Consider the following 13,643-nt stretch of genomic DNA (forward strand, 5'->3'; position numbering starts at 1 on the left):
ACCGGTTCTGCGCCTTTAAAGTTATCTTTAGGGAAAAAAAACAGCAGCAAAGTTTTGGGTTGGTTGGTTGGTTTGTCATCTGCTCGCTTCCTGCAGGGATCCGGATACGAGAGCGTTTTTAAAGGGATCGCAGTCATTCTAGGAGGAATTGAAAGCGTTTCACTCGGTTGGAGCTGCTTGGAAGATGGTACAAAGCCGCCTTTGAGAGAAGACATAGAAGGTATAGAGAACAGCATTGCTGAGCAGGACAAAGTGGGCCACTCTGAATGAGAAGTTTGAATACGAGACTGTTTAGTGGGTAGTTAGCAAAATGACTCAAAACAAGGTTAAGGTGGTTAAAACAAGATGTGGGATGATCTGACAGAAGCCTCTTGGAAAGCTTAATTGCTAAGCCGAGGCTTAGCCTCAAAGGAAATCTCTGTCCATGTGACAGCACTGGTATTACTACAGTGCTGCAGGCTTTTAGCGGTGGTATGCGCTCATGTAAGCAGCATTTTGCAAATGTGATTTGCTGGCTTAGAGAGGTAGGTTGTACCTGAATAATTCTGTCAGTATAGCACAAGGAGTGCAAATGTCCCTTTTTTCTAGGTAGTGTTAAAGAACCTGAAATGGGGACTTTAGTAGTTTGTATTAAAGAACATTGGAGATAGGTGAAAGATGTGTAAACCGTGCTGATACTAGTAGATATTTTAGATTACTGTCTGCAGTGGGATAGTGGAGAAAGGTGAAACACTTGCAGAAACTGAAAAACTGGAACAGTTACTAAATAGTTCAACTTTCTCAGCATTAAAAAGCCTGTTTTGAAGCATAACATTTGTGTCTTGTGTTCCTGTCTGTATTGAAGGAAAGAGTATCTTTCAGCTTTGAGACTGATTTTAGTGTGTCCTTTGTATTTTCAGTGAGGAGATGAATCAAGGGTTAATACTAAAGTTTGAAAATCTGGTCCAGTTACGTGGTGCTTGCCGCCAGCTGTGTACTCTTTCCTGCAGAAAAGTTTACAGAGCACAATGGAAGCCTGTGCAGTCAGCTGCGCATCCCGTGTGGTCCATTCTTCTGTATCCACAGTTCTCGCAAAAAGACAGATTAACCAGTATTGCCTCATTGCAATGCAGACCTCTAGCTACAAAGGAGGTAATTTCAAAATCCAGTAATCTCTGGTTTTATGTGAAATTTCGAAGTACAAGGGCTCACTTCGAGCATTCTAATTACAAAAAAAAAAAGCTTTATTAATAAATATAGGGAAGTTGTTATAAATTTATAAGACAAAATGTACTTAATGTTGTGACTCCCTCTGAAATATTAACTTAAAGTGCTTGTGCTGGCAGCATCATGAATCTTGCAGAAGCAGGAGGAAATTATTACGAATAAAAATTAAAATTATTTTGTGGATTTTTTCTTGTTTTGAACAGTTAAAAATGAAAAAGATTAAATGTAGTATGCTATACATTTTAGATATTCAATATGGTGTATTAAGTCATTCATTTATTGTAATTCATTAGTATTGTAGTACATAAGATGTGTTTACATTATATGGCTTGAGACCATTGTCTTTTTAATGTTGTTTTTATTATTTCTTAGTTTATGCCAGCTATGTGTTCCTATGTACATGTCTAATTCCATGTAGGAGACAAAAAAGAAGAACAAGAAGATACCACAGACAAAAGGTGAAGTGGAGATAAGGCGGAAGATGACTATTAAGGAACTTGCACGAGCTATGGGTAAAGACGTAGGTGAGAGCCTGTGCTGTTGTTTGAATGAAACACAACAGTTAATCTTTCATACCACTTTCATAAGTGGTAAAGGCAAAGATGTCTACGATGGCATTAGTTAGTGGTTGCTAAATCTCTCCTTTAGCAAGGTAGATTGTACTCCTAGCAAAGAATATGTTGGTAGACACAGTGGCAGACTAATGAGAAAAAAAGTTGGGCCATCGAAATCACCAGGCAAGAGACTTTAATGTGAAGAAGCCAGGACACTCTTCCATCTCCAGCAGAAAGGCTTCAGATCCATGTAGGCTGCTCTTTATGATTGTGTTCCCTAAGTGCTAAATTATTCTGGAAGGAAAAACATTGCACCCTGGTTTGTCAAAGCTAGACCCCTATGAGTAAAGAATTCGGGACTAAAGAGAGAAGGCACAAAAGAGCTTCAGCCTGAAATCTAGCCTGTAGATACTCACCTGGGAGCAGGAATCTTGGATTCAGGAGCAATATGTATTACATTAAAACAGTCATTTGAATAACGGGGAGCAGGTAGTCTTGCCGGGAAACACTCCCCTCTTTAGGTGACTGCCCTAACCCTGGGTTATAGAAGCAGGCTTGTTCTTTTAACCCCGTGAACAATTCCTGTTGTATAGTGGCTCAGCTTGACCTTTTCAGTGATGTCTTAGAGGGGTTATTAGCATGTTTTGACTGTTGACATTTGAAATAATTCTATACCTGTATAATACCAATTTCCAATCTCTTTTTGTCCAGCTGGGTACTTTTTTTCTGGTGAACTTCCCTCTCAGCAATGAGGAGAGAAGCAACAAAGTCTGTCATGTCTTGCTGAGATAGATTTGTAATGATATTTACGTCAACATGTAGCAATTTTTGACTACTGCAGTATGTTCTGTATTTCTACTACCAAAGTGGCATATGAACAGATTTATCAAATTTCCCTTCTTGAATCACTTCTTGGCTACTGGATTTAGATGAGTTTCAGTTGTTTTGTTCTTACGGGTTAATGGGAAAGTAGGCTATGAAAATCTGAGTAAAAAATAAGATTGTAGCATCTAATGAGGCAGTCATTTTCAGTAAACCTTTATGAATCAAGTTCTTCTCTGCAAGTATGTAGTGTAACAGGAACTTTTAGATAGATCTAACTAAAGGAAAAATGCTTGGTGAATGAAACTTACTATCTCGATATAAACTACTAATGAAAAAGGCATAAACTATATGAAGTGGGGGGGGTTTTTGCATTTTTTTGTCCCACATGTTTTTCTGGATGTAATTGTTAAGTGGCTTTATGATTTCTACAGATCATATTTATGAAGCACTGCTATATGCAGACATTAACCTTGATTCACTAGAACCAGATTCCGTCTTATATGAAGACCTTATCAAGTTAATTGTGAAAAAATCAGGAATGAAGTATAAATCAGCAAAGTTGAAAGAGGAAAAAGAAAGAGAAAACACAGATGCTGTGAAAAGGTAAGTTGTGAACTGTTCTTTTAGTCTCTTTTTGTCCTATTTGTTTCTGCAAGTGTTTTTAATATACAGTATTTTCTTTGTGCTGGTGGTATGCTGATAATACTGATACAGTCACAACCTGATTTACTCTTTTGATTTCTTTGGCCATAAAACTGATAACTTGGATTTGATTTGGTTTATGTGAGCTTTTTCTATGCTGTTTTCTGAAGAAAAGCCAATTCTTTGATATACTGAATTGCTGCATTAATTGATGCAGCAGTAAGACTGAGGGCTAACTGTGTGGTGTAGCTAGGATGTGTGATTACAGTGGGGAGAAGCTGGCCCCGCTTGTTCATCGCTGAGTTCTGGTAGATTGTGGGCAGGAATGTCATTCAGTGAACTTTTTTGATAATGACAAAACACGATTTTGTTTTCATTTTAGGCCTCCTGCAGACCCAGCAGTGCTGACCCCACGGCCCCCGGTTGTTACTATATTGGGCCATGTTGATCATGGGAAAACAACCTTACTTGACAGTCTACGAAAAACTCAAGTGGCATCAATGGAAGCAGGAGGCATTACACAACACATTGGTGCTTTTCTGGGTATGATTTGAGTGTACGTGCTTGTGTATAAAACAGTTTACTCTGTCTTACGTAACAGGCTGCCTTGCTGCCAGTTTATTGAGGAACAGTGTTGCGCCATAAACAGTTTCTATGTAAGCAGTGAAAAAGGAAATCATATTTTGTGATAACTGTTGTAATTATGTGGATGGAATTTTGAAGGGGGTTGTCTGCGCAGCTGAAACTATATTTAGACTATTTTGGATTATGACAGATCCCAGGGTGCTTTCTTCTCTGAGAAGTTAAAAGGACCTTTGAGCTCCATGCCAACAGTTATCTGTCTGCCTAAAAATAAGTCATTATTACCAAAAAAGTTCTCAGAGGAGGGATGCTTGATTTACAATAGGTCAAATAAAGCTATGTGAAATGCTGATTTTAAAATGTACCATGTATGTTTGTTCACAGTGCATTTGCCTTCTGGGGAAAAGATAACTTTTCTTGATACTCCTGGACATGCAGCTTTTTCAGCCATGAGAGCAAGAGGTACCCATGTTACTGACATCGTCATACTGGTTGTAGCGGCAGAAGATGGAGTGATGCAACAAACTATAGAATCCATTCAACATGCTAAAAATGCAGGAGGTACAGTGTTTAGCTTGTTAATATTAGCTTTTTGAGTGAGCGGTAAGCCCGATACATAGAGTTAATATACAAGGTGTGTGTTACTATGCAGTTCAAATAATGAGCACTTTGCAAGCGTTTATGCAACTCTCAAAAGAAACTCCTTGAATTGCAGTCCATAGAACTTGGGAAGTAACTGTCATAGTCCTGTTCCTTCTCCCCTGGGAAGGTGTTTGAAAATATACTGAATGTTGCAGTAATAAATATTGATACTAAAATATTAATATTTATGCAGGACTTGCAAGTTTGCAAGAAAAGCACTCATGAGGTGGGGAGGGTTCTTGTTGGGGTTTTTTTTTCCTTCCCTACTAAGATAATTCCATCAGCTTACTCATGGTAGGTCAGATCTCAATGGCTGCTCAGGGAACAGGCACCAAGTGAGATAATTTGTTCTAAGTGGTCATAACCTGCGCAAACCTTTTATTGCAATTGTGCTAATAGGAGCAAGTTTTGGTTAGGCTGGTAATGAGTTTGTTTGTTCTCTTTTTAGTTCCTCTTATCCTGGCCATTAATAAATGCGACAAACCTGAAGCTGATCCTGAAAGAGTAAAGAAGCAATTGCTGGCTCACGATGTGGTCTGTGAAGAGTTTGGAGGTGATGTTCAAGCCATAAATATTTCTGCACTCAAGGTAAAGTTTTGGTGGAAAAAATGATGGTGTTAATAGGTGTCTAAAATGTGCATACAGCTGCATTTTTATTTGGCAGCTGGAAAATAAAATGCTTATCTTCCTGGTATGTGACACCTTACCATGAGCTAAGTGCTGCTGGCTCTCACCAGGGTTAATTGAAATATACTCCTATTTTGAGGCTCAGACAGACAGTGAACAGTAATATCTCATTTTTCTCCTGGAAATTTAGTGGATATTTTTGCTGTTTCCTCATATATTTGCTCATTGTATGAAATCAGTGCAAAGTCAAGGTTGGTGATAATGCTATGCATGAAGAGAAAAATTCAAACAAGCGTAAATAAATATTTTCCTAACACGTGCCTAATGACAGGAGCATAATTTTGTAGTGATTTTACAAGATTTCTCACCTTATCCTTTCAAACAACTGATAGCTAAAAACGTAACTAAAATCTGAACTTCAGTTTTGTGGTGGCCAAAGCACCTTTGTCCAAACTGGTGCAGCAGTATCTTAACCTTTTTGCTATCTTTTTAAATGCATCCCAGGTAATTTTCTAAAATTTCAGGCAAGTTCAAGACCTTTTGAAGTCATGCCCTTACACTTTAAAATAGGCATATGTAAAAATGGCTGCTCCATTCACCTCTGTAGCACATGTTGTTGCCCTAATTCCTGTAGATCTGGATCTGCTGATTGGCAGCTAGCTCATTGTTCTCAAAAATAAAATGTAATTAGAACAAAGGAAAATAAAATAAAACAGACCAATAGTTTTGTCTCTTTGATGTCCTGGAGTCCTGACTGGGTGGCAGATGTCATCTAGGTGTTTTGGGTTTTTTTTAATTTACATTCCTAATATACTTGTAGCAGAATATTGCACTGTCTTTTTCTGCATCCTTAACCCGGATACAATGAACAGAGAAGCAAGGAAACTGTCCTTCCTAATGTTCTGTGCATTCTGGCCCAGCTGTGCCTCAGTCTTAATAGTTCATTATTTAGTGCCATCTTGCCTTGAAGGCAAAGGGATCTATGCTGTGGGACAGTATTGTGTTGTTAGGAGTTCTGAATTAAATGGGGAAATTTGGCACTAAGATTTCAACTTCTGATCTTAATTTAATTGGGCACGTGGCACTTCCTTTATTCTTTATAATTTTTGTGTGTGTGTGTATGGTTTTATACAGGGTGAAAACCTGATGGTTTTAGCAGAAGCAACTGTTGCTTTAGCAGAGATGTTAGAACTGAAGGCAGATCCCACAGGTCTGGTAGAGGGGACCGTAATTGAGTCTCGCAAAGACAAAGGGAAAGGGTAAGTAATCTGCCATTTTTATGATTTAAATAAGTAATTTGTAACAATGCAGAGATACTGTTCAGGTGGTTTGTACCTCAGTATTTATGTTTAACATTGAACTTACTGTTGTCAGATAAAACTTTCTTTGCAGCGTTTGTAACTAAAGCATTAAAATGTTATTTTACAGCATGATAGCCAGAAAAAGAAGTTATAAACTGATAAGGCAAAATTAATCATATCACTGAAATAAAATCCTGTAAGCACAGGAAATAGTTTAAAATTCTGGAACAGATGTATTTTTTTAAAATGTCATTAAGAAGTAGGAATGATGAAGTTATTAGTCATAATATAATGCATATACAATTTTTGGCAAATTTAGACTCTTTAAAATATTTTAACCCTTTTTTAGGTTCTCTGTAAAGAAGGTGTTTTCTGCCCTTTTTAAGAATGAACTGAATTCTAGAAAGTTGTTGGGGTTTGGGGTTTTTTTTGTGTGGTGGGGGGTGGTGTCAATGTGTAAAATCAGTTAGTTGCTGATTTCACAAGTGCCAAGTTTTGTACTGATCTGCAGAAATGAAAAGAGTACAGTTCAGGATTGGGGCTCTTTGCAAGTCAATTTAAAGTTTTGTTAGCATTCTGATAAAATTTGTGATGGAAATATTCTGCCTGTGATCGATCATAAGTACGTTCTGTTCTGTGTTTGCTAATCTATGCTAACAGTGAAAATGGGGAGAAGAGTCACTTCCATTTTGTCTGTTATTTTTCTCCTCTGTTCTTCACTAGTCCAGTTACCACAGCCATCGTCCAAAGAGGAACTCTGAGAAAAGGCTGTGTTCTGGTTGCAGGGAAGACCTGGGCAAAAGTGCGTTTCATGTTTGATGAGAATGGCAAAGCTGTAGATGCAGCCTCTCCAGGCATCCCAGTGGAAATCATGGGCTGGAAAGAAGTCCCTTCGGCGGGAGATGAAATCCTTGAAGTAGAATCTGAGGTACTGAAAGAACTGTTTAATGGAAAACATATACTGCAGTAAGGTGGATGGGAAGGAGCTGAGTAAAAAATAAGTGATAGCTCTCATTCTAAATAATCTGGATAATCTGATGAAAGACGAAGGTTGAGCATGGGTATTAAGAGACTTGAGCTAGGTGTTCTGTAAGAGGAATGAGGATTTGCATATTGCTTCTTTCTCCTCCACTGCCCCCACCTCTCCCCTGCCGTACTGCCCTCTCCTCTTCATGCATCCAGATTAACCTGCTTTACGGTTCCATGAAGAAAGCAGGCTGCCGCTGAAATTAAAGATTTTGGTGCATGCTTTTGCTTCTCATGGTCATTCTGCCTTGCTCTATGCTTTGTGTGCAATGACTGCAGTCCTAAATGGCTTCTGCTGGGGCAATCTGGGATATGTTCTAACATGTTCTCTTTCTAAAGACACAGAAAACCTTTCTCTTTTATGTGATCACACTATCACCCTATTTCGGGAACAGTCCAGTACTTAATGATGCGTAAAATATAGCTTGAAATAGGTGTTGTGAGAGCTGGGCAAGCACTATATGAAAGAATGAACAATAATTCTCTTTTGCAGTGCAGAGATATAATAAAATAGGCCTTGAGTCATGTTATTGTAGCCCAGGGAGGAACCTCTTGTGCTCATTCTCTGCCATCGTTGCAGCAAAATGTATTGTTAAATGTGGAAGAAAATGAGTGAGCCCGTAGAGAAGATGCAAAAGGATGAAACTGCATTAATGTGGAGTTTTCTGATGCAATGCTGTGAAAGGTAATGTTTCTGTCTCTTCCTGTGCAGCAAAGGGCGCGTGAAGTTGTGGCTTGGAGAACCTATGTTGAACAACAGGAGAGGATGAAAAGGGATGTGGAAGTTATTGAAGCAAAGCAAAAGGAACACAGGGTGGAGTATGAGAAGAAACAACAGAAGCTGGCCCATCTGACCTGGAGACAGAGGAAGGCAGTGCTGTACAAGGCCAATAAGCATCTAATGTTTTCAAGGCCTAAAGAGAGAACAGAGATGGACAAAAATGTGCTGTCAGTAATTGTGAAAGGTGCTGTCCTGTTTACTGCTCCATTGTTTTTGTGCTTCTCAAATATTCAGTCTGAAGCATAACTCTATTAACAAAATTTGTGTTACTAGAAGTTGGATCAGTTTAAAACTAAACAGATTATTGGACTCCTCTCAATGGGAGGGTCATCTGAGAACAGCCAGTGAGTGGTCAGAAGGATGTCAGCAGGGCCAGAGCAACAGGAAAATTTCAGCCCAAATCCTTTACCCAAGAATTCCTGAATAAAACCCATACAAGTGCCCATATATATATATATATGTAAATAAAAAACATATATATTAAAAACTATCCAAGCTATATGGGCAGCAATACTGCATCAGCAAAATGGAGGACAAGAACAATTATGTATTAGTTAAAGTGGGACAGGAGGAACTTGGTTTGACCTCACATTTAGTGGTACACAAGCAGTAGCCAGAAAACTAAGCAAACTTGACCTGAAAATGACAGCAGATGTGGAGCCTCTGGTACTATTGTATTTATTGAGTTCATTTTTTGGAATTAATAGACTTGTTAGATGTGTTTTAACATAGTACTGAAGATATAGTAAGAATGACAGATGTCAAAAGACTTTATGTTGCATAATGTAGAGTTGTGATTCCCTTAATGTTTCTTTGATGTATATAAAGTCAGCAGTGCTACCATTTACACTCACAGGTGATGTGGATGGATCTGTTGAAGCTATTCTGAATATTCTGGACAGCTATGATGCTGACGATGAATGTAAATTGGATATCATTCATTTTGGAATGGGAGACATCAGTGAAACTGATATAAGTCTTGCTGAAGCATTTAATGGTGAGTGGGTGTTTAAAAATCAGGTTATAATTAGTATAAACTCTTTATTGAAATGGGTAGGTCTCATTCTGGTTTTGTTTTCTCAATAACAGCATCAATAAGGTAAATTTATATGCATCTTAAAAATGTTTTCTTAAAGTTCGAACACTAGTGCAGGCTAGAAATTCCATGAAAATGAACGGACTCTTGACAAGCTGTTGCCAGTAGTTGAATTTTTAAGGTTTCCTCACTTGCATTGCTTTATGATGCTCAGGTATGGTGAAGCCAGAAAAGTAGCGTACAAAAGAATTTCCTCTCACTCGGGCAGGTCATTGGAGACTGTGGCACTAGTTGTTCCTTTTTGTAGCCCGTAATTCTCAGCTGCTGAAGAGGGTGTGGGGTCGTTGGACCTGCTGTAGTCCACAGTTGGAGGAGAATAATTTAGAGTTCACTTCTAGCTTAAGCTGGACAACCAAACTGTTTTACCAGTCCAAAAATGGGAGGTCCTTGTGCTATACATGAGCTCTGGTGAGCTGTGTGTAAGATAAGCTTCTGCTTTGCTACCTCCAATTCTGTCATCAGGGAGCTTTCTATGAGGGCTTTTCTGAGCCCTTTGTTTTGATACAAGGTTAGCAGCAGTCATGCAATAGTAAGGTAAACGGTCCCTCCTTAAAAGGGAAGAAGTAATAAAATGTTGTTTCTTCTCTTGCTGACTGCTAATTGTAATCTGTGCTACAAGTTCAACATTACAGAATAGACACAGCAGATGCTTTCAGTTACTGTTTAAAAAGTGATCTCTTATAGTCATCAGTTGCTGATTGTTTTATTTATCAGGTGTTGTATTTGGGTTCAGTGTGAAAGCCAATGAAAGTATTAAACAGCTGGCTGCTAAAAAGGGAATAAAAATTAAACTTCACAGTATCATCTACAAACTTATTGAAGACTTGAAAGATGAGCTAAATAGCAGACTACCCCCATCTGTGGTGGAAAATACAATAGGTGAGTCTTCATTGACTGTTACATTTTTACTTCGCAACGTGGCCTGAAGTTTATTCTCCAATATAGTGTTTCTATTATATCAAATATTTGACTTTCCTCTGTAGCTGCTTTTCTCTTTTGTTATAAGGCTTGGTAGGTGGGAGAGTTTAGCTTGCTTTTACTCATTGCCAGTTTGTTATTCTCATGTACTTCATACAACTTTACTTCTTTTAGGGGAAGCTTCTGTTCTCAACATCTTCTCTGTAACAATGGGAAAAAACAAAATTCCAGTAGCTGGATGCAGAGTACAGAAGGGGCTGCTAGACAGAAAGATGAAATTTAAGTTAATCCGTAATGGGGATGTTATTTGGAAAGGTAAGTGCAACTGCCATGAAACATGTATTTGTGCCCAGTATGAAGACACTGCCAGTTCCCTGTGAAGTTAGTGCAAAATGTGTGCATCTGGTGGTGCGGCAATTCCACATGCTATTGAGGATGGAATTGCTCCAACTAGAGAAAAGCTGCAGAATGTCACTGTACTGTTATCAAGACCTTTTTCTAACCAGCAGCCCTAGTAGGAATGCAGTAGCATCACAGGATTTACCTGTTGAAAAAGATGGATGTCCAACTTTTATTAGCTGCAATGCCTGTGTTATCTTGTGTTCATTTTGTAGCTGCAAGGTTAAACATTAGTTCTGTAAGAAGGGCAAACTAACAACTTTTATGCTCTGTTAGTGGGCTCTCTTTCTTTGACATACTTTCTCTTTGTAGGATCTTTATCCTCACTGAAGCATCATAAAGATGATGTCCAGGTAATAAAAACAGGTATGGATTGTGGATTGAGTTTGGACAAGCATATAGATTTCAATATTGGAGATCAAGTTATCTGTTATGAAGAAAAAGAAGTTCAACAGACAACTTCCTGGGATCCAGGATTTTAAAATACATTTGAATACATTAACACTAAAGGACATGTATTATTCCTGGCCTTCAAGTTTTAACATTAAATGAACTTTCAGAGATGCACGCAAGCTCCTGGATACCTGATGTTTATATAACGATGTTTTGCTTTAACATCTTGTCAAGCAACCAGCTTACCTCATTGGAACAGGGGCTAACCTACAACAAGTGCAAGCACTTCACATGTGTAAAACTATCACAGTATAAATATTTCTGATTACTGTCTCTTGGTTCTAAAATAGCTGGGCCATCTTTCCTCCCCCTCAGTGCTGCTGTACGATTTTTCAGTATGTAGTCTGCATTTCATTAGCAGGACTCTACTGCCCTTATCTCTAGCACTGACCCAATTGTAGACATGACTTGAGACCTCTTAATCTCCTGTTTTTCCAGATTGGAACTACTCTACTGTCTATTCCTCTCAGGTATAGAGACCACTTCTAAAGTCAGCTAGAATGTTGGTTTTTTTCTCTGCCATTACTACTCAGTAATCTCCTTTGAAGGAGACTTAACTATCCAAAACCACTCTTTAAAAGAAGTTGCTGCTTTAGTTCTAGAGTCAAAGTATTTCATCCTAGTTGGCAGTCAGCAGCTAAAGTTTCACAGATTTTTCTCACTTATCAGCAGTGAGGAAATACAGTGCCACAGGAAGCAGAAATAAATCCTTAAACCATATAGAACTTCAGATTTTTATTGTCTAGTACATTTACTTGTCTTCTGGTTTATTGAAGCAGTATGTCAGACAGCACTTGCCACAATAGTGTCTGTCAAAGTGACTAGCCATGAAGACTCCTGCTCCACACTCCTCAGAGGGGCACTCCCGGCGCAGACGACTGATCTTGCCGTTCTCATCCACCTGGGAAGGACAAAAAGGCAACATCTCATACATACTTGCCACCTTTTAGCACTGGTGACAGTTTTGAGTATTTTTCTTTGGCAAGGTAGTTTTCATCATAGTTACTACATCAAACTTCTTCATGCAAAGTTCAGGAGTACCTCATTGCAAGAGCCAGTTTCTCTTCTATTTAACAGGTGAGGTTTTTGCAAAGGGAAGAACTGTAAATATGCCAGGCTACACGCAGACTCGTTACATGCTTCACATCCTGTAACCAGCCCCTTCCTGATGAAAGCTATGCTTTTATTAAGTTTTCCCTAGAGCTTGTTCTACGTACCTTGTAGTACTTCAGCACTGCAAGCTTAACCTTCTTTCTCTTATGCTTGTTCTTCTTGGGAGTAGTGTAAGACTTCTTCTTTCTTTTCTTGGCACCACCACGAAGTCTCAGCACAAGGTGAAGAGTTGATTCCTATTTGTAAAACACATGAAATAAGACTCAAAATGCCTTCTTAAGACAAGTAGCATTTAAGCAGGCTGCTGCTTTTATTTACAGAAAGTAGATCTCAAGCTCTGGGCAACTAGGAATGCTCTAAAAGGATTTTTGTTACTACGAAGTCTGCACATGAACAAGTTCCAGAGAACAGTGCGCTGCTGCATCCCAAATTACTATAAACTATGTTGACTATATTGCTCAGTTGTAACTGAAACTGCAGAACAGTTTGATGATGTAACTAAGCCAAACTAACAGCTATTTGTTGCTGAAAATAATAATCTGATCCTCTTGCTTTCTTGTGGCACTCACAGTGAGGTTAATCTGGCAGAAGTGAGCAGGGTTCTTCAAACTGGCCCCCTAAAGCAGCACGCCATGGCTGACAGAAGGCAAGCACTGGAAGTGGAAGCTGTTATAAGTATTTTCCTCTGACCTGAAATTATACCCTGGGCTGCAGCAAGGGTCACTTCTAGTCCTAGTATCAGCACCTCCCCAGTCAGAGGTGCTACGCAACCCTAAAGCAACTGCTTTGGTTGGATGAATGTGAAACATTTTTTAGGCCCAACAGCAAAGGTCAGGCTCCTCCCATAGTGCCAGCTAGCTGGTACTACAACACTCTTGTTAAGCTTTTCCTACTCACTTTTTGAATATTGTAGTCAGACAGCGTGCGTCCATCTTCTAGCTGCTTACCAGCAAAAATCAGTCGCTGCTGATCAGGAGGAATGCCTAATGGTGACATAAATGAAGATTAAATGAGGACTGTGAACTCTGACATTCTACAATAAAATAGGGTGCTGCAGACAGTCACAGCAGCGTAAGATATACATCAGTCCAACAGAAAAGACAATAAAAAGGGCATCTTGAACCTACCTTCCTTATCCTGGATTTTTGCTTTTACATTTTCTATAGTATCAGAAGGCTCAACCTATTAGGAAACAGAACAACGGAGTCAAAACCTACTTTGCCTTTCCATTTGCCCAGCAAAACAGAAGAAGCACGAGTGCTCCAGATCCGCCACCTCTATGGTGACCAATGTCCCGGTCCTTTCAGCCCCGCATCCGCCCAGGCCCGGGAAAGAGGGTGCGCCAGCCCGCCGGGCAGCGGCAGGGCCCGCGTTTCTCTATGCATCCGGACGCTTCGGTACATCCAAAGGAGGCGGCCGCGCTGCAGCACGGAAGGGCCGGGCGGGGATGCGGCGAGGCCTCGCCGGCCTCCGCAAAG

The 13,643-nt window shown here is 39.4% G+C and overlaps 2 protein-coding genes across 2 annotated transcripts; one reads left to right on the forward strand and one right to left on the reverse strand.

Annotated features, from left to right (window-relative positions):
- The first annotated feature begins 906 nt into the window (after positions 1 to 906).
- MTIF2 (mitochondrial translational initiation factor 2) lies at positions 907 to 11,163 on the forward strand. Its single transcript, XM_010078980.1, has 13 exons — positions 907 to 1,131; positions 1,625 to 1,730; positions 3,017 to 3,188; positions 3,610 to 3,770; positions 4,194 to 4,370; positions 4,900 to 5,039; positions 6,213 to 6,337; positions 7,103 to 7,307; positions 8,118 to 8,370; positions 9,043 to 9,183; positions 9,997 to 10,161; positions 10,375 to 10,515; positions 10,912 to 11,163. The coding sequence occupies exons 1-13, from the start codon at positions 907 to 909 to the stop codon at positions 11,079 to 11,081; spliced, it is 2,181 nt and encodes a 726-aa protein (XP_010077282.1). The 3' UTR covers positions 11,082 to 11,163.
- Positions 11,164 to 11,773: 610 nt separating this feature from the next.
- RPS27A (ribosomal protein S27a) lies at positions 11,774 to 13,347 on the reverse strand (the record flags this gene model as incomplete). Its single annotated transcript, XM_010078981.1, has 4 exons — positions 11,774 to 11,953; positions 12,270 to 12,401; positions 13,063 to 13,148; positions 13,293 to 13,347. Coding segments are annotated over 4 exons (423 nt in total), but the record flags the coding sequence as incomplete, so codon positions are not given.
- Positions 13,348 to 13,643: the final 296 nt, after the last annotated feature.

This window comes from Pterocles gutturalis, unplaced genomic scaffold (assembly GCF_000699245.1).
Source record: "Pterocles gutturalis isolate BGI_N339 unplaced genomic scaffold, ASM69924v1 scaffold26298, whole genome shotgun sequence".
Classification (NCBI taxonomy): domain Eukaryota; kingdom Metazoa; phylum Chordata; class Aves; order Pterocliformes; family Pteroclidae; genus Pterocles; species Pterocles gutturalis.

Bases quoted from the DNA above. Each gene is read 5' to 3' on its own strand.
- MTIF2 (XM_010078980.1), top strand. From the start codon at position 907: ATGAATCAAGGGTTAATACTAAAGTTTGAAAATCTGGTCCAGTTACGT. The intron at 4,371-4,899 runs GTACAGTGTTTA...TTCTCTTTTTAG, and splicing joins ACATGCTAAAAATGCAGGAG to TTCCTCTTATCCTGGCCATT. The intron at 6,338-7,102 runs GTAAGTAATCTG...GTTCTTCACTAG, and splicing joins CGCAAAGACAAAGGGAAAGG to TCCAGTTACCACAGCCATCG.